Raw genomic sequence first — 16,090 nt, 5'->3', positions numbered from 1 at the left:
GTTGCCACTCTCACTACCATGTTCGTATTCGTCATTGCATTTTTATAATACTTTTTATACTCGCGACACTTTTAAAACTACTATTTTTTATCCAATACCGAACTATTTTATTTTACAATTAATTATTCTTACAACGAGCAATTTAAAAAAAACAGAGCAATCAGCCTTGATACATTTAAATGTTTGCCGTGGCAAATGGCAAAAGAAATAAACCAAGAATCCGAAGAAAAAAACACGCTTTTCACGTTTAGCAGTGTGAAGAGTGATTGAGGTGGAGTAGGAGGAGGAGGGGCCTCGAGGACTCTCTTCTGCCCCACTTCGCTTTCGCACTCGCACATCAACTCAGCAACTCAGCAACTCAGTCTCAACAAAAAAACATCTTGTCATCGACATCCATCCCTCGCTCGCACTTTCTCTCTCTCTCTCTCTCTCTCTCTCTCTCTCTCTCTCTCTCGCTTTAGGAGAGAGACATTTGTTTCCAGTAGAAACTGAGGATTGGATTGGAGGTAATTATAAAATCCGGCTCTTTTCCTATTTCTAAATTCAATTCAGTTCAATTGTACCCATCTCTCTCTCTCTCTCTCTCTCTCTCTCTCTCTCTCTCTCACAATTGAGGATAGATTCCTTTGGTTTTTTTGTTGTTGTTGGATTACTTTCCTATTTCTTCTACTTTGTAGTCTGTGAATCTCATCCTTTCATCATCGTATGTTTGTATGTGGTCAGTCATTGGTCTGCGGTGTGCTTGCTTAGGGCAATTTTTGACCTACGACGACTAACTAGACTACTGAAATAGCAATAGCAGTAGCACTACTAGAAGAAAGAAGGAAATTGTTGCGGTTGCGGTTGCTGGTTTGTTTTTGATTTGATACCCAAGAAAGAAACTAGATAAATGAACCATGTCGATACCAAAGGAGCCGGAGCAGGTAATGAAACTAAGAGGAGGATCAGTGCTGGGCAAGAAGACCATTCTCAAGAGCGACCACTTCCCAGGCTGCCAGAACAAACGCTTGTATCCCCACATCGATGGTGCTCCCAATTACCGTCAGGTTTCTTACTTCTCTTAAAATCAGCCAACCATTTTTCTTTTGATATGCTATACATCCTTTTGGGTTAATGGATTCAATTTAGTAAGCACTTGTTTGTTAGATTGACCACTGAATCTATTGGTTGCTTTTAATGCTTCAATTCTACAACTTCACGTTGCATATGTAGACAATCACATACTTGCCACTTACAATTTCACTTGAGTTGTCACCAAAATGTACATTGTCAAGTAGTTGCCTCTTCAACCAATGTGGTCTCAGGTATATAAATCTGTCCGTAATCAGGTTCAACATATTTTCATTGTAGCATCCTAATGCTTACGGTTTAATGAAACTTGAATTTTACATGGAAACTTCTCTAAATCACTGGCACATGTTTCACGTCATTTCCCTTCTCATCACCTTGCGTTGTTTGATCCGTTTTCCTTCCATATTTATCCTCTTGGTTTATAGGCCGATTTGCTACATGTTCATGGTGTTGCCATTCCAACAATCGATGGAATCCAGAATGTTCTTAACCATATTGGAGCTCAAGAAATTGATGGCAAGCGAGCACAAGTTCTTTGGATTAACCTTCGCGAGGAGCCGGTAAGGTTAATATGTTCCATGCTATTTCTACCTGTCAGAGTTTGGTTTCTTTCTTTCCTATGTTGTAAGTTTGCACAATACAATTGGTGCAAACGACTAGCATCATATTTCAGTTATAAAATGTGCATCGTCTTTTTGATTGTTAATAACCAAAATAATAAATTATTGTAGGAAATCTTGTTTTCAGAATATAGTAATGATCAAGTTTCAACATTTTAATCTTGAGTATGCTGTCACCCAATCCGGAACTAAATGCAGTTTTGGGAAGTTAATATTGAAAATTATTGTATAAACAAGAAACCTAAACTATAAATTTAATGAATAGCTATTGACAGTCAAAAGCTAATGAGCTCAACTGTTTATGATGATATTGTGCCTATACATCAAGTAATAGCTCTTGGTTTCATCCTCTCACTGAATCCCGTAGTAATTGTAGTATTCAATGTTGCCCATTCTGCCAACTTGTGTGTTGAGCCACGGATGAATTTTCCAGACACTTTTGTTTTTTTAATGAAATGAAATATTATTGCATATGACAATAAACTTGCACAAGTGGACAATATGTCTGTAAAGAAAAGCAGAAAGCAATCAACAAGACGACAAACAAAGTCCCCATAAAATTGTAAGAGCTAAGAAAATTCCATAAAGCTAACTAATGGCAGCTTTCCAATGAAGCCAAATAAGGGAAAAGATTCTTTAAATTCTGTAGAAACTGAATACCATAATAAAGACCATAAACGAACTTTATCCCACAACATTTGTCTTCTGGTACGAAATATCTGAATAAAGGATCTGAAATTGACTTGTAAAGATCTGAACGAAGACCGTATCTGTCTACGGATTCTTATATGGTGGGCAGACGTTAATAAAGGATCTGAATCTGACTTGTAAAGGATGGTAGAAAACTGTAAGGTTAATGGTGATCTGGCTTAAATTATTTAGGTTGTTTAGAGGATGGTTTGGTATGGAAAAATGTTTAGGGTTTTCAAATCAGGAATTTCCCGTTAGAATGTGTACATTCCACTTACCTAAACCCATTATACTCTCTGGAATCCTACCCTCAAGTCCTAGCTTCTTTGACCTCACTCGTCCAGTAAGGTCAAATTACTTCTTTTGAGTGTCCCGGGTAAAGTTGATGTCATTAGATGTTTCCAAACAACTTTGAGTGGAGTTGTTAAAAAAGAAGTTTCTACGTCACCCTTGATTGTTTAACATTGCATCCGGGCGTCGATGGAGATACAACGACCCTTGCTTAATTATCACTGTGCCTGGCCACATAGGGCGTCACTTCCAGGTGACGACCTAGCTTTAGTGCAATTTTGTTTAAGATTCTCCCCCTCCCTCTTTATCCGAGCTTGGGACCAGTAGCGTGAGATAAACTTACACAGGCAAAGTTCTATTTACCCCACCAAAGAGGGACAAAAAGAATAAGAGAAAGCTAGGCTTGAAAGGATGGATTGTAGAGAGATACTTCAGAATGAATGAGTTGAATTCTTGTACCATAAGGTGGGTCTGTTGGTTGTATCAATTAGTAGAGTTCCCTTAAGCCCCAGTTTCCATGTAAATCCACCTCTCCCCTCTGGTCAACCAATTATTCCTTTTGTTTTTTAAGGGTGCGTTTTTGGGCTTCTTTGTGTGCATATGCCTTCAGAATTTAGAGAGTTATCCTTTTCTTTTATTTGGTCAAATTGGAAAGCCTCTGTATATTGGTTGTATTTTTTTATGCTACAGACCACTTGTTCACCATTGTTGTATTAGTTTTTCATTAATAAAAGCTTGTTTCATATAAATACAAAAGGGGATTAGATTTGCCATCTATTCCAAGATGTTTCCAAACATAGGACTAATCTAAAATAGTCTAGTCCTACTCCTTAATTGGTATATAAAGGTACTCTTAGACTTGCAACATCTCTTATTCTAATTTTTCAATTTTTTGAAAAAAAAAAAATCCTTGAGTATGCATTTTCTGATGATACTTCATATCTTCAAACAGGTGGTCTATATTAATGGTCGCCCTTTTGTTTTGCGTGATGTGGAGAGGCCCTTTTCCAACCTTGAATATACGGTATGCTTTTTGTAAATGTAATTTTACCATCAATTTTGGCATATTCAATGATTTGGTTATTAAATACTTGCCTTCATTACTTAAGAAGTAGAGAACGAATAACCGCATGGTCTAACATTATCTATTATAAAATATAGTTCTTCTTACATTAATTTGAATTTCGAGTGCGCTGATTATAGTACTTGCTTTAATGGGGGATTTCTGGTTTTTTTTTTGGGGGGGGGGGGGGGAGAATATGGTGGTTTTTTTTCTTTTTGTTCTTTTGTTTTTACCTTTCTGTTTTTGTTTTGTATTGGGGTTGGGACTTAGAGAATGTAGAGGATTGATAGTTATAATACATGCATAATGCTATTTGCATTGCAATGCACATGTCAACATGTTAATTAGCCACATTTTCTGTTTCCTTCTAAATTGATTGTGGCTTTACAAAAACCATCAGGGAATTAACAGGGCTAGGGTTGAACAAATGGAAGCCCGGTTAAAGGAAGATATTTTAACTGAAGCTGCAAGGTATCTCCTTTGGTTGTACGCTGAATTTACCTCTGGATGTTAGGAAATTGTGCACCATAAACTTAAACATTTTCTCACGCCTGCTTTCTATGATATTGGACATTATTTCCACATCTGAAATAGCAGATATGGAAATAAGATCCTTGTCACTGATGAACTGCCAGATGGTCAGATGGTGGATCAATGGGAACCAGTGTCACGTGAATCTGTGAAGACACCACTAGAGGTATCTCATTGGAACAACTACCATAGATGGGAATGAGAGAACAGGTGAAAACCCACCTACATACTTAATATTAAGTAATTTATTTATTTTATTATTCTGTAGGTTTACGAGGAATTGCAAGAACAAGGATACCTTGTTGACTATGAACGTGTTCCTATAACTGACGAAAAGTCACCTAAGGAGCTGGATTTCGATATTTTGGTTAGTTCATTTTCTAGTCGAATAGTACATGTAGCACAATTCTTTTCAGGCCAGGTAAAACCTGGACCAAACCTCAACCAATTGGGTCCAAGAAATGGGAACCAAGACCAACCCAACCTAAATTGGTTGGAGGGCATTAGTTCTTGACATGACCATGAATTGAGCTGCACTCTTAGAGTTAATGTCTGTTTGTGGTCTTGTGGTCATAGTCTTCATCGATCGGGTGGTCAGATGCAATCTAATAATATTATCACCTTCCTGAATTACATTTGCTGATGTGTGCGCTTTATTTACTCTTTCATTCTTTGTATTCAGGTTCATAAAATTTCTCAAGCTGACATAAATGCAGAAATAATTTTTAACTGTCAAATGGGACGTGGGCGAACTACAACAGGAATGGTGATTGCAACTTTGATATACCTCAACCGTACAGGAGCTTCCGGTAATCCTCTTACTCTGTTCACTCAAATACTAATTCTATTGAATCGACTCATTTCAGTCATCCGAAGGAGTTTTGTTGTTCTAGAACTTGTTAACTTGGTTATTCTATATTTCTTTTCTGAAGGAGTTTGTTTGTGCTATTCTAATGAAAGTAGGATTTCCTCATATGCTTCTTCTTCTCTCCACCCCTTCCATTTCAAGTTTAAACAGTATATTATGTGATTTCTGATATTAGAAGACACTAATCACAAAGACAACATAGTTATAATCATCCAACTCATATCAGGGACTCATATCAGCCTCTCTGAACAGCCTCAACCACAAGGACAACACATTTGGACAGAAAATAAGCAAGTGGTCTAATTTTAAGTCTCACTTTTACTCAAAAATCAAAACACATCAATGTGGACGACATTGACAAGAAAAAGGTCGTCTCCTTGTTGAAGCCATATACAAGTAATCAACCTCCTGTGATTAATTGATTATCTATTTTCCTCTTTGCTACCCCCTCCCACGAAACATTCCTCATCTCTCTTTAGCCTCTTGGTCACATTACTGGAAATCTTAAAAAGAAAGGTGATTACCAGTACGTGTTTAAAACCGAATGGATTACAGCCTACCACCTTGAGACAAAAATTCTTTGCTCCAACCATCTAGCCTCTTCTCCACATTTTCTACAACAGGATACCAAACGCTATTGCCTCTGTGTTGCCTTGTCATTTGAAGATAATCCCAAATGTGTCATAGGCCATCTCCTCACCTCACATAACAAAACCGGGACTGACTCCATCTTTTGAGTGTTTATCCCTGCCACTCAACACTCAAGCTATTAATATTACTTTTGACTTTTGAGAAATACCAAAAGCTTTTCTTACCATTAGCAGATTCCTCCATTGAAAAATAAACCATGTTCTGCATTTTCTGCTGGTTTCTTGTGAGACTCTTGTGGTTGGTTATGCTTTTAAAGGATTTCATAATTGTATATTATTTTCAAATAAAATAGGTATTCCAAGAACCAATTCAATTGGAAAAATTTCTGAATCCAGTGAAATTGTTGGTGACAATTTTCCAAGCTCAGAAGATGCGATTCGTAGAGGTGAATATGCTGTCATAAGAAGCTTGATTCGGGTATTAGAGGTATTTGATATCTTCTTTTGCTGCCTATGGTTATATTAAATGGTTAATATATTCTCAAGTATTTTATTAATTAACAACACGCCTTTAGGGTGGTGTTGAAGGCAAGAGACAAGTGGATAAAGTCATTGACAAGTGTGCCTCTATGCAGGTGTAGTTTCAATCCTTTTTTTATTAACTTTATGGTACGGTATCTCAGCACATGTTTTACCTTTGCATGAATATTTTTTCCTTTTTGAATAGATGATTTTATTGCTTCATGTTATCTAAGGTTTTGATGGTTTATCTTAATAGTTTGATGTTTCTATCTATTGAATCTAAGTACAGAACTTACGTGAAGCAATTGGTACTTATCGCAATAGTATTATGCGCCAGCCAGATGAGATGAAAAGGGAGGCATCACTTTCATTTTTCATGGAGTATTTGGAACGATACTACTTCCTTATATGCTTTACCGTGTACATTCATTCAGAGGGAGCAGCCCTCCGTTCTAGTTCCTGTGATTATAGTAGTTTTGCTGATTGGATGAAAGCTAGGCCTGAACTGTATAGTATTATTCGCAGGTAAAAATAACAGTTTTAGCATTTGAGTTTTCATTTCTTTTTTTAATACCATCTTCTTGGTAATTTTTCTTTTCTTGTCTACTAAGGTACAAATGAGATGAAACTTAGTTAATGATTACTTTATGTTCATGGCTTTTTGCATATTCATAAATGAAATATAGCACAGCTTAGTTATTGGGACACCATCTGGTTAAGTTCTTTTGCTTCAATTCCTCTTGGTTGTAGGCTTCTGAGAAGAGATCCAATGGGTGCACTTGGATATGCAAGTTCGAAGCCATCTTTAAAGAAGATTGCTGAATCTGCTGATGGTCGGCCTTGTGAGATGGGTGCAGTTGCTGCCTTGAGAAAGGGCGAGGTTCTTGGTAGTCAAACAGTTCTGAAAAGTGACCACTGTCCTGGTTGTCAAAACCAAAATTTACCAGAAAGAGTGGATGGTGCCCCTAATTTCCGAGAGGTCCCTGGATTTTCAGTTTATGGAGTTGCAAATCCAACAATTGATGGTATACGGTCTGTCATCCACAGGATTGGTAGCTCCCCAGTTTTTTGGCATAATATGAGAGAAGAACCTGTTATTTATATCAACGGAAAACCATTTGTACTTCGCGAGGTTGAAAGGCCTTACAAAAATATGCTCGAGTACACGGTAATTTTTTGTCTTAGTTTTACCTTTCATGTCACATCTATATGATATTTATTGGAAATAAAAAATGAAGCACTACTTGTTGCTTGGAGTTAACTTTAACCATTAGACACTTTGCATGGTAGTTTATACTCAAAAGTTGTTTGATCATACCATAAATGACGTGGAAGAGTACAATTTTCTCCTTGCAGTATAAAGCTAGATTAAATTAATAACTTGCTATATGCTACAAGGAGCACAATGGACTCTTCTACGGCATAGGTGGTACACTTTGCATGGTACTTTAATCATCTTCATACTGTCAAAATATATGTCTAGCTGTATACAAATGTGTTACCTTGCCAGATAATTGGGCATCATGAGATGCTTCTGTTGCCTGAAGATTGGTGCAATTCATAGTTTGAGAACATAAGCATGTTATGGTAATAAAAGAAAATATTATCCTTTATATACGTTGGACTGTCAAAAAGCAACATGTCCAGAAAATGAGTGTAGGAGAGATGAGAATGCTTCGTTGGGTGTATGGGCACATGAGAAAGGATAGGATTAAGAATGAGGATATCTAAGGTAAAGTAGGAGTGGCCACATTTGAAAATAAGATAAGAGAAAATCTGTTAAGATGGTTTGAACACGTGAATCGAAGACCTATGGATGCCTCGGTTAGAAGATGCAACTAGGAGATGGAGGCTCAGGGTAAAGAGGGTATAGGAAGACCTAGGAAGATTGGGAAAGAGACTATAAGAAAAGTTATGGAGTACTTGGAGCTAACGGAAGACTTGACGCAAAACTGAGCGCAGTGGCGTTCTAAGATTCATACAGAAGAGTCTTCCTTTCAGGGGAATGATAAACATAACCACCAGCTGGCATCTAGACAATATTTACTCCTGAGGACAGCATGTCAAACGGATTTGCTCCAAGATCACATCCATAATGTTTGTATTATACCACCTAACGATACCACATTGATTCTAACTTCCCACCCCCAGTCTAGTCCTATTCCAATAGGTTTAAAACCAATTCCCACTTCACCATGTGCTATTTACCCCTTCTCCTCTGCCCTTCCCTAAAAGATCTCTAATTTACTTTTGCACTCGATTTGGAATTTTGAAGAAAGACATGGTATGCCAGTGAATTTTCCAGAACCTCTTTAGTTAATAAACAGGAAAAAGAAAGTTGCACAAAACTAAGCCTTCCACCCCTATATAACAAGCGTTTCCTTGATCTTTCATCTAGTCATACTTATATTAGACATAGAAATAATTATTAACAGAACTGTCATGCAGTGTCCAGCTTTTATAGCACCAGTCCATAATTTAAATTTTTTTTTAATCATATCAAGACAGATGTCTTTACCGTTATGGATGAGAGTTTGCACTGCAAAAGGGAAAGGGTAAATGGCTCTCTTCTCAGAACTTTAATTCCATTGAGCTTTAACAAGAGTAAGCAGAATACGGACCTCAACCTAGGCACATTTGGGGTTTCAAGCACAAAGGTGTTGTAGCATGAACATGGCATCTAAGACCCATATAAGGGTAAAATCTTGAGGCGTAATTACAACTGTCATCATTAGTACAACTGGCTTTGTTTTTGTTCCTTTTTGAGGTAGATATTGAAACTATGATCTATTTTTCCAGGGTATTGATCGTGAGAGGGTGGAGAGGATGGAAGCTCGGTTAAAAGAAGATATCTTGCGAGAAGCCGATCATTATGGGGGTGCCATAATGGTTATTCATGAAACAGATGATGGGCAAATATTTGATGCTTGGGAGCATGTAAATTCTGAGGCTATTCAGACCCCGCTAGAGGTTTTTAAAGGTTTGGAGGAAGATGGTTTTCCTATCAAGTATGCTCGTGTACCCATAACGGATGGTAAAGCTCCCAAAAGTTCTGACTTTGACACATTGGCTATTAATATTGCTTCTGCTTCCAAGGACACTGCTTTTGTTTTCAATTGCCAGGTTCACATTTAATTCTTTCCCTTTTCCTTCTTTTCCATATACGTGCAAGGAGACAACAAATTTTTTCCAAACCAATCTGTAGTATTTTTCTTTTTCCTTTAATATTCACAGATGGGTAGAGGAAGGACAACCACAGGTACGGTAATTGCTTGCCTTTTGAAACTCCGAATTGACTATGGGAGACCTATCAAAATCCTGGTTGACAATATTACCCTTGAAGAGGTGGATGGTGGTAGCTCAAGTGGTGACGAAACTGGAGGTAGTAGTGTTGCAGCAACCTCCAGTGTTACAAATTTTAGAAATGAAAAGGAGCAAAGCCGTGTATTCGGCATGAATGACATCCTCTTGTTGTGGAAAATAACAAGATTATTTGATAATGGGGTGGAATGCCGGGAGGCCTTAGATGCTATTATAGATAGATGTTCTGCTCTACAGAACATACGTCAAGCTGTTCTGCATTACAGAAAGGTATTCAATCAACAACATGTGGAGCCAAGGGTAAGGAGGGTGGCACTAAATCGTGGTGCTGAGTACTTGGAGCGCTACTTCCGTTTAATTGCTTTTGCAGCATACTTAGGAAGTGAAGCATTTGATGGATTTTGTGGGCAAGGAGAATCTAGGATGACGTTTAAGAATTGGTTGCATCAGAGACCAGAGGTTCAAGCAATGAAATGGAGCATAAGACTAAGACCTGGACGCTTTTTTACTGTCCCTGTAAATCCCTTCTACTTTTGGCTTAGAGACTTTTTTTTTTTTTTTTTTTTTTTCGGTTGGCAAGCTTACTCTAAGGTTAGTTTATATTTCTTTATTTTGGGATGGATATATAATTTTTGAACATTTTGGTTTTGGAATTCAGGAGGAGTTGAGAGCACCACATGAGTCCCAACATGGAGATGCTGTCATGGAGGCCATTGTCAAGGCCCGTAATGGTTCTGTTTTGGGGAAAGGTTCTATACTTAAAATGTATTTCTTTCCAGGTCAAAGGACGTCTAGTCACATTCAAATCCATGGTGCACCACATGTTTATAAGGTATGATTATAGTTCTTTCTGTGTGATAGATGAGTAGGGATCTCTAGTTTCTATTCAATTGGATAAGGCTACAGATGGAAAGTGTGTAACAGCATTACTTCATGTAGTTGCATTTATACAAACTTATATATTTAAATTTACATATTTGAGGTGAAGCGAGTCTGCAGGTGGTCTTCTGGTTTTAGGTGTCCTTCATGATCAATGATCTATTAAAATAAGTTAACAGGGTTGGAAAATGGTTTATCCTATGACCTTGCAGAGGGGTCGGAATTTGGAAGAATAGTGCCAAAATTAGAGCACCTAACCATTACTAATGAGCGGAGAGGTCCAGGATTTTATATATTGTGGTTCAAAGACTGTTAAATTGGATCCATATATATATTTTTTCAACATGAGACCGCACATGTGTCGGAGTCAGAGACAAATATTTGGACGCATTATGTTTGGATGATGTGGAATATTTGTAGCCATTGTGCTTGACACGTGAAAATTTTCTCTGGTTACATAACCAACCCAAAACCACCTGACGTTGGTGTAGAGGCCCAAGATATTTATGTATTGGGGTGCAAGGCTTGACATACATGATGTGGAATACTAATCTCACCAAATAGAACGTTGACCTAATAGGAGCAGGTAGGGAAAACGAGGTGCTGGGATTCTTCACCAGCAACAATACTCTCACATTTTGGGGAAAATTTTAAGCCTCTTTTGGGGATAATAATTGTGGAAAGTAGTGAAAGATGTGGTAGGAAGGTGAAGGAAAGCCTGTGGCACACATGTCTTCAGTAAGCCTCATTGAATGTTGCCTATTTAATCTAATGATGGACAAGTAATGTATTTTCTTATTGTCAAGGTTAAAAGGATTCATAGTGTTAGATTTGAGCTTGTTGCTAAAGTTGTTTAAGAAGTCCATGTGGGTTGTATTCTCATTAGGCCAGCTATGGTTTATGTACCAGGAAAGACAAAACAACACATCCATGTATAGGAAATGAAATGGATTTTAAGACGACTACAGAAAGAAAAAAATAATCAATGCCTGGGATATTAGGAGTGGTGAGCTATGTTGTATGTATATTTAAAACTCGTTGGCAATCCATACATGTATGGCTCTAACTTTTTGGTATGTCACACAGATACAACAGGGGTACAATTGCAATTTCCCTTCAAATGGGTTTCTTGGTTTTTAAAGCAAGCATGAGGGCTTACCTTGTAATATTCAAAATATTTCTGAGCCAGCCACAGAAGACCATCCTTTCTCTGCTCCTTGTTGTTTAAAATCATGAGACAGAGGCTAGGGTTGTTTTATGATTACCACCATGTAGGAGGAAAAAAGTAAAAGAAAGAGAAGGAAAAAGAAAAGAACTCACCTTTTCATATACCCAGCTCTATCGTAGGAGTAACGAACCTTATAAAACTGCCTAATGTTTTTTCACCCAGAGAACTAATTGGATTGCCTTCTTTTCTCTGCTCCTTTCTGGTTCGACAAGATAAAAGGGGCAAGTTTTTTAAAGTATTTTTCAAGCATTCACTAATTATTACACTTGTGTTTCTCTTTTTTAAAAAAGTTTGGATATTTGTCTAGTCTAGTTTATAACATAACTACTACTTCCCTATATTAGAGATAAAATGCCTCAAGAGTCATCCTCAGTTACCAAACTGACAACACAGCATCTATCTTAAGTAATTAAGTTAATTGTCGTTTAAGGTCATACAATTGAAAGATTCTAAACATTCTAGGCATTTGACTTTTTCCTTAAATGGTAATGATGGAAATTACAACTAATTGGGAAACCGTATCGGCGATGCATCAACTACATCGAAAGCTACAACATTCAAATCGATGCCAACCAATGATTATGAAACATAGATTTGTTTACTTACACTTGCTTGCATCTTTGAACAAAAATCCTCACAAGAATCATAATAGTTTTCAAGTCAATTCTATGGAGTGTTTTTGTAAAAAGTGGGTTTACTCAATAGTCTTATTTGTCGTGGTTCTTTAATTTTCAACATGTAGAATTTTTTTATTAAGAGCCCAATTACTTGTAAGTTGTAATTTATTCATTTAGAAGCATTTCCTTAGGTGTGCTGCCAAAAGAACTCTCAAGCAAGCCATAAACAGTGCACAGTGGTTTTGCGTAAAGGCTACACTCCCTACTTAATGATATGTTGAAGGTCTAACTCCGGCACTCTGAGTTATTGATTGCATGAATCAAGATATTTTTTTTATCATATTGGAGCCATATTTTTACATTGGCATGTATAACTGTTTTTATATAAGCTTTAGTGGATTACATAGAAAGGTAAGTTGGACAGAACGAAGAGACTTTCTAATTTTTTTGGCTAATTTTGTTTTTTCCTTCAATCAGGTGGATGGATATCCTGTGTATAGCATGGCTACACCAACAATTCCTGGTGCCAAAGAGATGTTGGCATATTTAGGTGCCAAACCCAAGGCAGAAGGATCTGCTGCTCGGAAAGTGGTTTTAATTGATCTGAGAGAAGAAGCAGTTGTCTACATTAATGGCACACCATTTGTCCTACGGGAGCTAAACAAACCTGTTGATACACTCAAGCATGTGGGAATCACAGGCCCAGTGGTGTGCACCGATGTTTTTTCTTTCATATTTCAAGTACAATTCTTTAAGTTAACTATAAACTCCAATTTTAAATTCAACGGAACCATTTGCAGGTGGAACACATGGAAGCACGACTAAAAGAAGATATACTATCTGAGGTCAGGCAGTCTGGTGGCCGTATGCTTTTACACCGTGAAGAATATAGCCCGGCATTGAACCAGTCCAGTGTCATAGGATACTTAGAAAACATCTTTGCAGATGATGTTAAGACACCGGCTGAAGTATATGCCGCTCTGAAAGATGAGGGTTATAATATTGCATACAGGAGAATACCATTAACTAGAGAAAGAGAGGCTTTAGCGTCTGATGTGGATGCAATTCAATACTGCATAGATGAGTAAGTATCCACGCTTCGTATGATTCCCATCTGTAACTGGTGATACCACTAAAGATATCAAAACTAACAAAATTATACCAAACAATGAAAATTGTGAAACAAAATTTATAGATGTGAATTACAAGTACTCTCAACACCATTATTTCTTTTGGGAATTTTATCTTTGCCCTCTGTTACGATAACAAAGTTGTATGCTGCAGGGATTTTTCCTAATCATGATACCACAAACATGTTACGGGAGTTTATTTTATATTTTTCTAAATGAAAAACACTCGGAGGTTTTACAGTAATACACCACTTCTGGCATCTGGATACCGCAAACATATTATGGGTGTTCAATTTGTGAATTTATTTATGAATTTAATTATAAAATTCAGTAAAATTGACTTTTACCTATAGCTCTGCAGGGTGTTACCTTTTTGTATCACACACAGGGTTTGGAGGAGTTGCATATGCAATGGCTATTATTTGTATCAGAACTGGTGCAGAAACAAATTCCCTACCAAAGGATCCACAACCATTGGTTGGAACAAACCTCATGTGTACACCTGAAGAGGATTTGCCTTCTCGAGCTTCTGATGAAGAAGTTCTGAGGATGGGTGACTACCGGGACATACTAAGCCTTACAAGAGTTCTTGTGTACGGCCCTAAGAGCAAAGCAGACGTTGACATTGTTATTGAAAGGTATTTTATATATGAAAAAGTCCATGTGGAACTTCTCTCCTTATGGTACTTCCTACTTGTCTAAGCATCAGGTAATGTCTTCAAATGTAAAAGCAGGTTTAGCAATTAGTAGTGTAGAAAAAATAAATTGGGGTGTTGGCTGTGTCATTATTAACCAGGAATTTCATACAATAGCTGGAACGACCCTCACAAATTGCAAATACTAATTTGTAGGGGCATTGGCTGTGTCATGTAACCCATGTCTTCAGTCGACATAGAAAAGAAAATAATGCTTCTATGCTTGTGAGATTGTGTTTCATTTGTGTAATTATGCACTTGCTCCATTTTTGCTTATTTTACATTTGTGGGGAGTAAATGATCCTTAACATACCTTCAGCTGCTAGTAATTGGCACTTCTTGTTGATGTTTCTTACTTTGTTTCTTCAATTAAAAGGTGCGCAGGCGCGGGACATCTGCGAGATGACATTCTTTATTATAGTAAGGAACTCAAAAAGTTCCCTGATGCTGATGACGAGCAACGAGCATATCTCATGGACATGGGGATCAAAGCATTAAAGTAGGTTGAAGTAGCATTGTCCTGCTTTTCTTTAATTTATTATGAATGTTTGCATCGTGTCTTCCACCTTTAGATAAGAAGGTTTAGCCTATGTCAAACCTTTTGAATTGCATTTCATTTACCTTTTAAAGTATTGGATAAATATAGTCAGTCCAGGTGGTATATGAAAACCAATTCCAACAGTAGGAGGTTGCATATTAGTAGAGGATAAGAACTCTTCTTTCATCTCCGAATTTTATGTTAGGAATGACAATGTCGATCCTGTGTAGTGTGTGAGCTGGTGTCATGTTGCCTTATCGCAATAGCGAAGTTAGCTTATTTGCTTTGGTTTAGGTTTGGGCCTAAAGATTTGGTCTTGGCTACAATATTATACCCCTTAAGTATTCTCTTTACATTTCTCTTTGGGCTTCAGGTTTGTCATAGTTTAGGGATTTATTTACTTTCGACTATCTTGCTAGACAGGGCGGCAGCAGAAGATGTTAATATCATGGATTTGTTATGTGGCTGCTGTAGATTTCTGCTAGTTCCCTTTGTATCTGGCTTCTGGTTGTTCACTGGTTACTTCTAAATAAATTTGTTCCTTTTCATAAAAGAAAAGAAAGAAAGAAAGAAAAAAATCATTAATTATGAGTTATTTCTTGTGTTGTATTGAGTCTTGACAATAGGTTCTCCATTTCTCATCTTACCGTTGAAACCCACAGAACCTGAATTTGTACTGCATTGATCCCGGATATGAATTCTTCACATGGATATGTTCAGCAAGCAACAACGTTTTCGTTGAGTTCATGATTCATTTTTTTGTTATATTAATTTAACCCACTCTTTCCATCTGCAGGCGTTACTTTTTCCTTATCACATTTAGGTCCTACCTTTACTGCACTTGTGCGGCTGATATAAAGTTCACATCATGGATGGACGCGAGGCCTGAACTAGGACATCTATGTAATAACCTTAGGATTGATAAATGAGTGTAAAATAAATTTTTGTGCAGTTGGCAATACATTGCCAGTCATGATTTTCATCTCTCCCTTGTTTTGTCTCTGATCGTATCACCCTGCAGTGGCATCACTGGTATGCATGCAAGTGGTCGATAGCCCTGTGGTGGTTTGGGCCTTCGAATTTGTCCCACTGCACCTGTTTCAAAACTTTCCCCCTTAAAACTAGTGTGCAGTCCTGAATGATACGATATAAAACGATCTGGCATTCAATTTCAGCCTTAGGCTCTGAATGCTGGGCAAATTTAAGAGGTTATTTCAGTTGTGCACATGCATAGGGATGACGAAAGTCCCTGATCCAAGGGAGAAGGGAGTGTTTAGAACTCGGGAACGGCTTCTGTGCTAGTTTTTGAAGAGTAAATCAGGATGCTTATATTGAGGCTGATGCATGCATCATGTATGTGACATTATTATCTCATGAAATTCCAATGCATAATGCCTTTGATATGTGGACTCTCGAATGAAGTATGAGCTTATTTG

At 37.4% G+C, this 16,090-nt stretch overlaps 1 protein-coding gene across 1 annotated transcript; it reads left to right on the top strand.

Annotated features, from left to right (window-relative positions):
- The first annotated feature begins 207 nt into the window (after positions 1 to 207).
- LOC103933564 (paladin) lies at positions 208 to 16,057 on the top strand. Its single transcript, XM_048574399.1, has 20 exons — positions 208 to 506; positions 724 to 1,046; positions 1,497 to 1,631; positions 3,625 to 3,696; positions 4,136 to 4,206; positions 4,333 to 4,432; positions 4,535 to 4,633; positions 4,949 to 5,075; positions 6,078 to 6,211; positions 6,300 to 6,359; positions 6,536 to 6,771; positions 6,997 to 7,414; positions 9,046 to 9,369; positions 9,481 to 10,083; positions 10,226 to 10,399; positions 12,769 to 12,999; positions 13,092 to 13,375; positions 13,775 to 14,059; positions 14,493 to 14,615; positions 15,451 to 16,057. Exons 2-20 carry the CDS (start codon positions 897 to 899, stop codon positions 15,581 to 15,583), a joined length of 3,759 nt encoding a protein of 1,252 aa, XP_048430356.1. The 5' UTR covers positions 208 to 506; positions 724 to 896; the 3' UTR covers positions 15,584 to 16,057.
- Positions 16,058 to 16,090: the final 33 nt, after the last annotated feature.

This window comes from the organism of the source record quoted next, unplaced genomic scaffold (assembly GCF_019419815.1).
Source record: "Pyrus x bretschneideri cultivar Hongxiangsu unplaced genomic scaffold, Pyrus_bretschneideri_v1 Contig71, whole genome shotgun sequence".
NCBI lineage: Eukaryota > Viridiplantae > Streptophyta > Magnoliopsida > Rosales > Rosaceae > Pyrus > Pyrus x bretschneideri.
This window is presented reverse-complemented; position numbering and strand designations above follow the sequence as displayed.

Excerpts from the sequence above, each read along its gene's own strand:
- LOC103933564 (XM_048574399.1), top strand. The coding sequence starts at position 897 with ATGTCGATACCAAAGGAGCCGGAGCAGGTAATGAAACTAAGAGGAGGA. Across the intron at positions 7,415-9,045 it reads AAAATATGCTCGAGTACACG|GGTATTGATCGTGAGAGGGT; the intron begins GTAATTTTTTGT and ends CTATTTTTCCAG. Across the intron at positions 14,616-15,450 it reads ATGGGGATCAAAGCATTAAA|GCGTTACTTTTTCCTTATCA; the intron begins GTAGGTTGAAGT and ends TTCCATCTGCAG.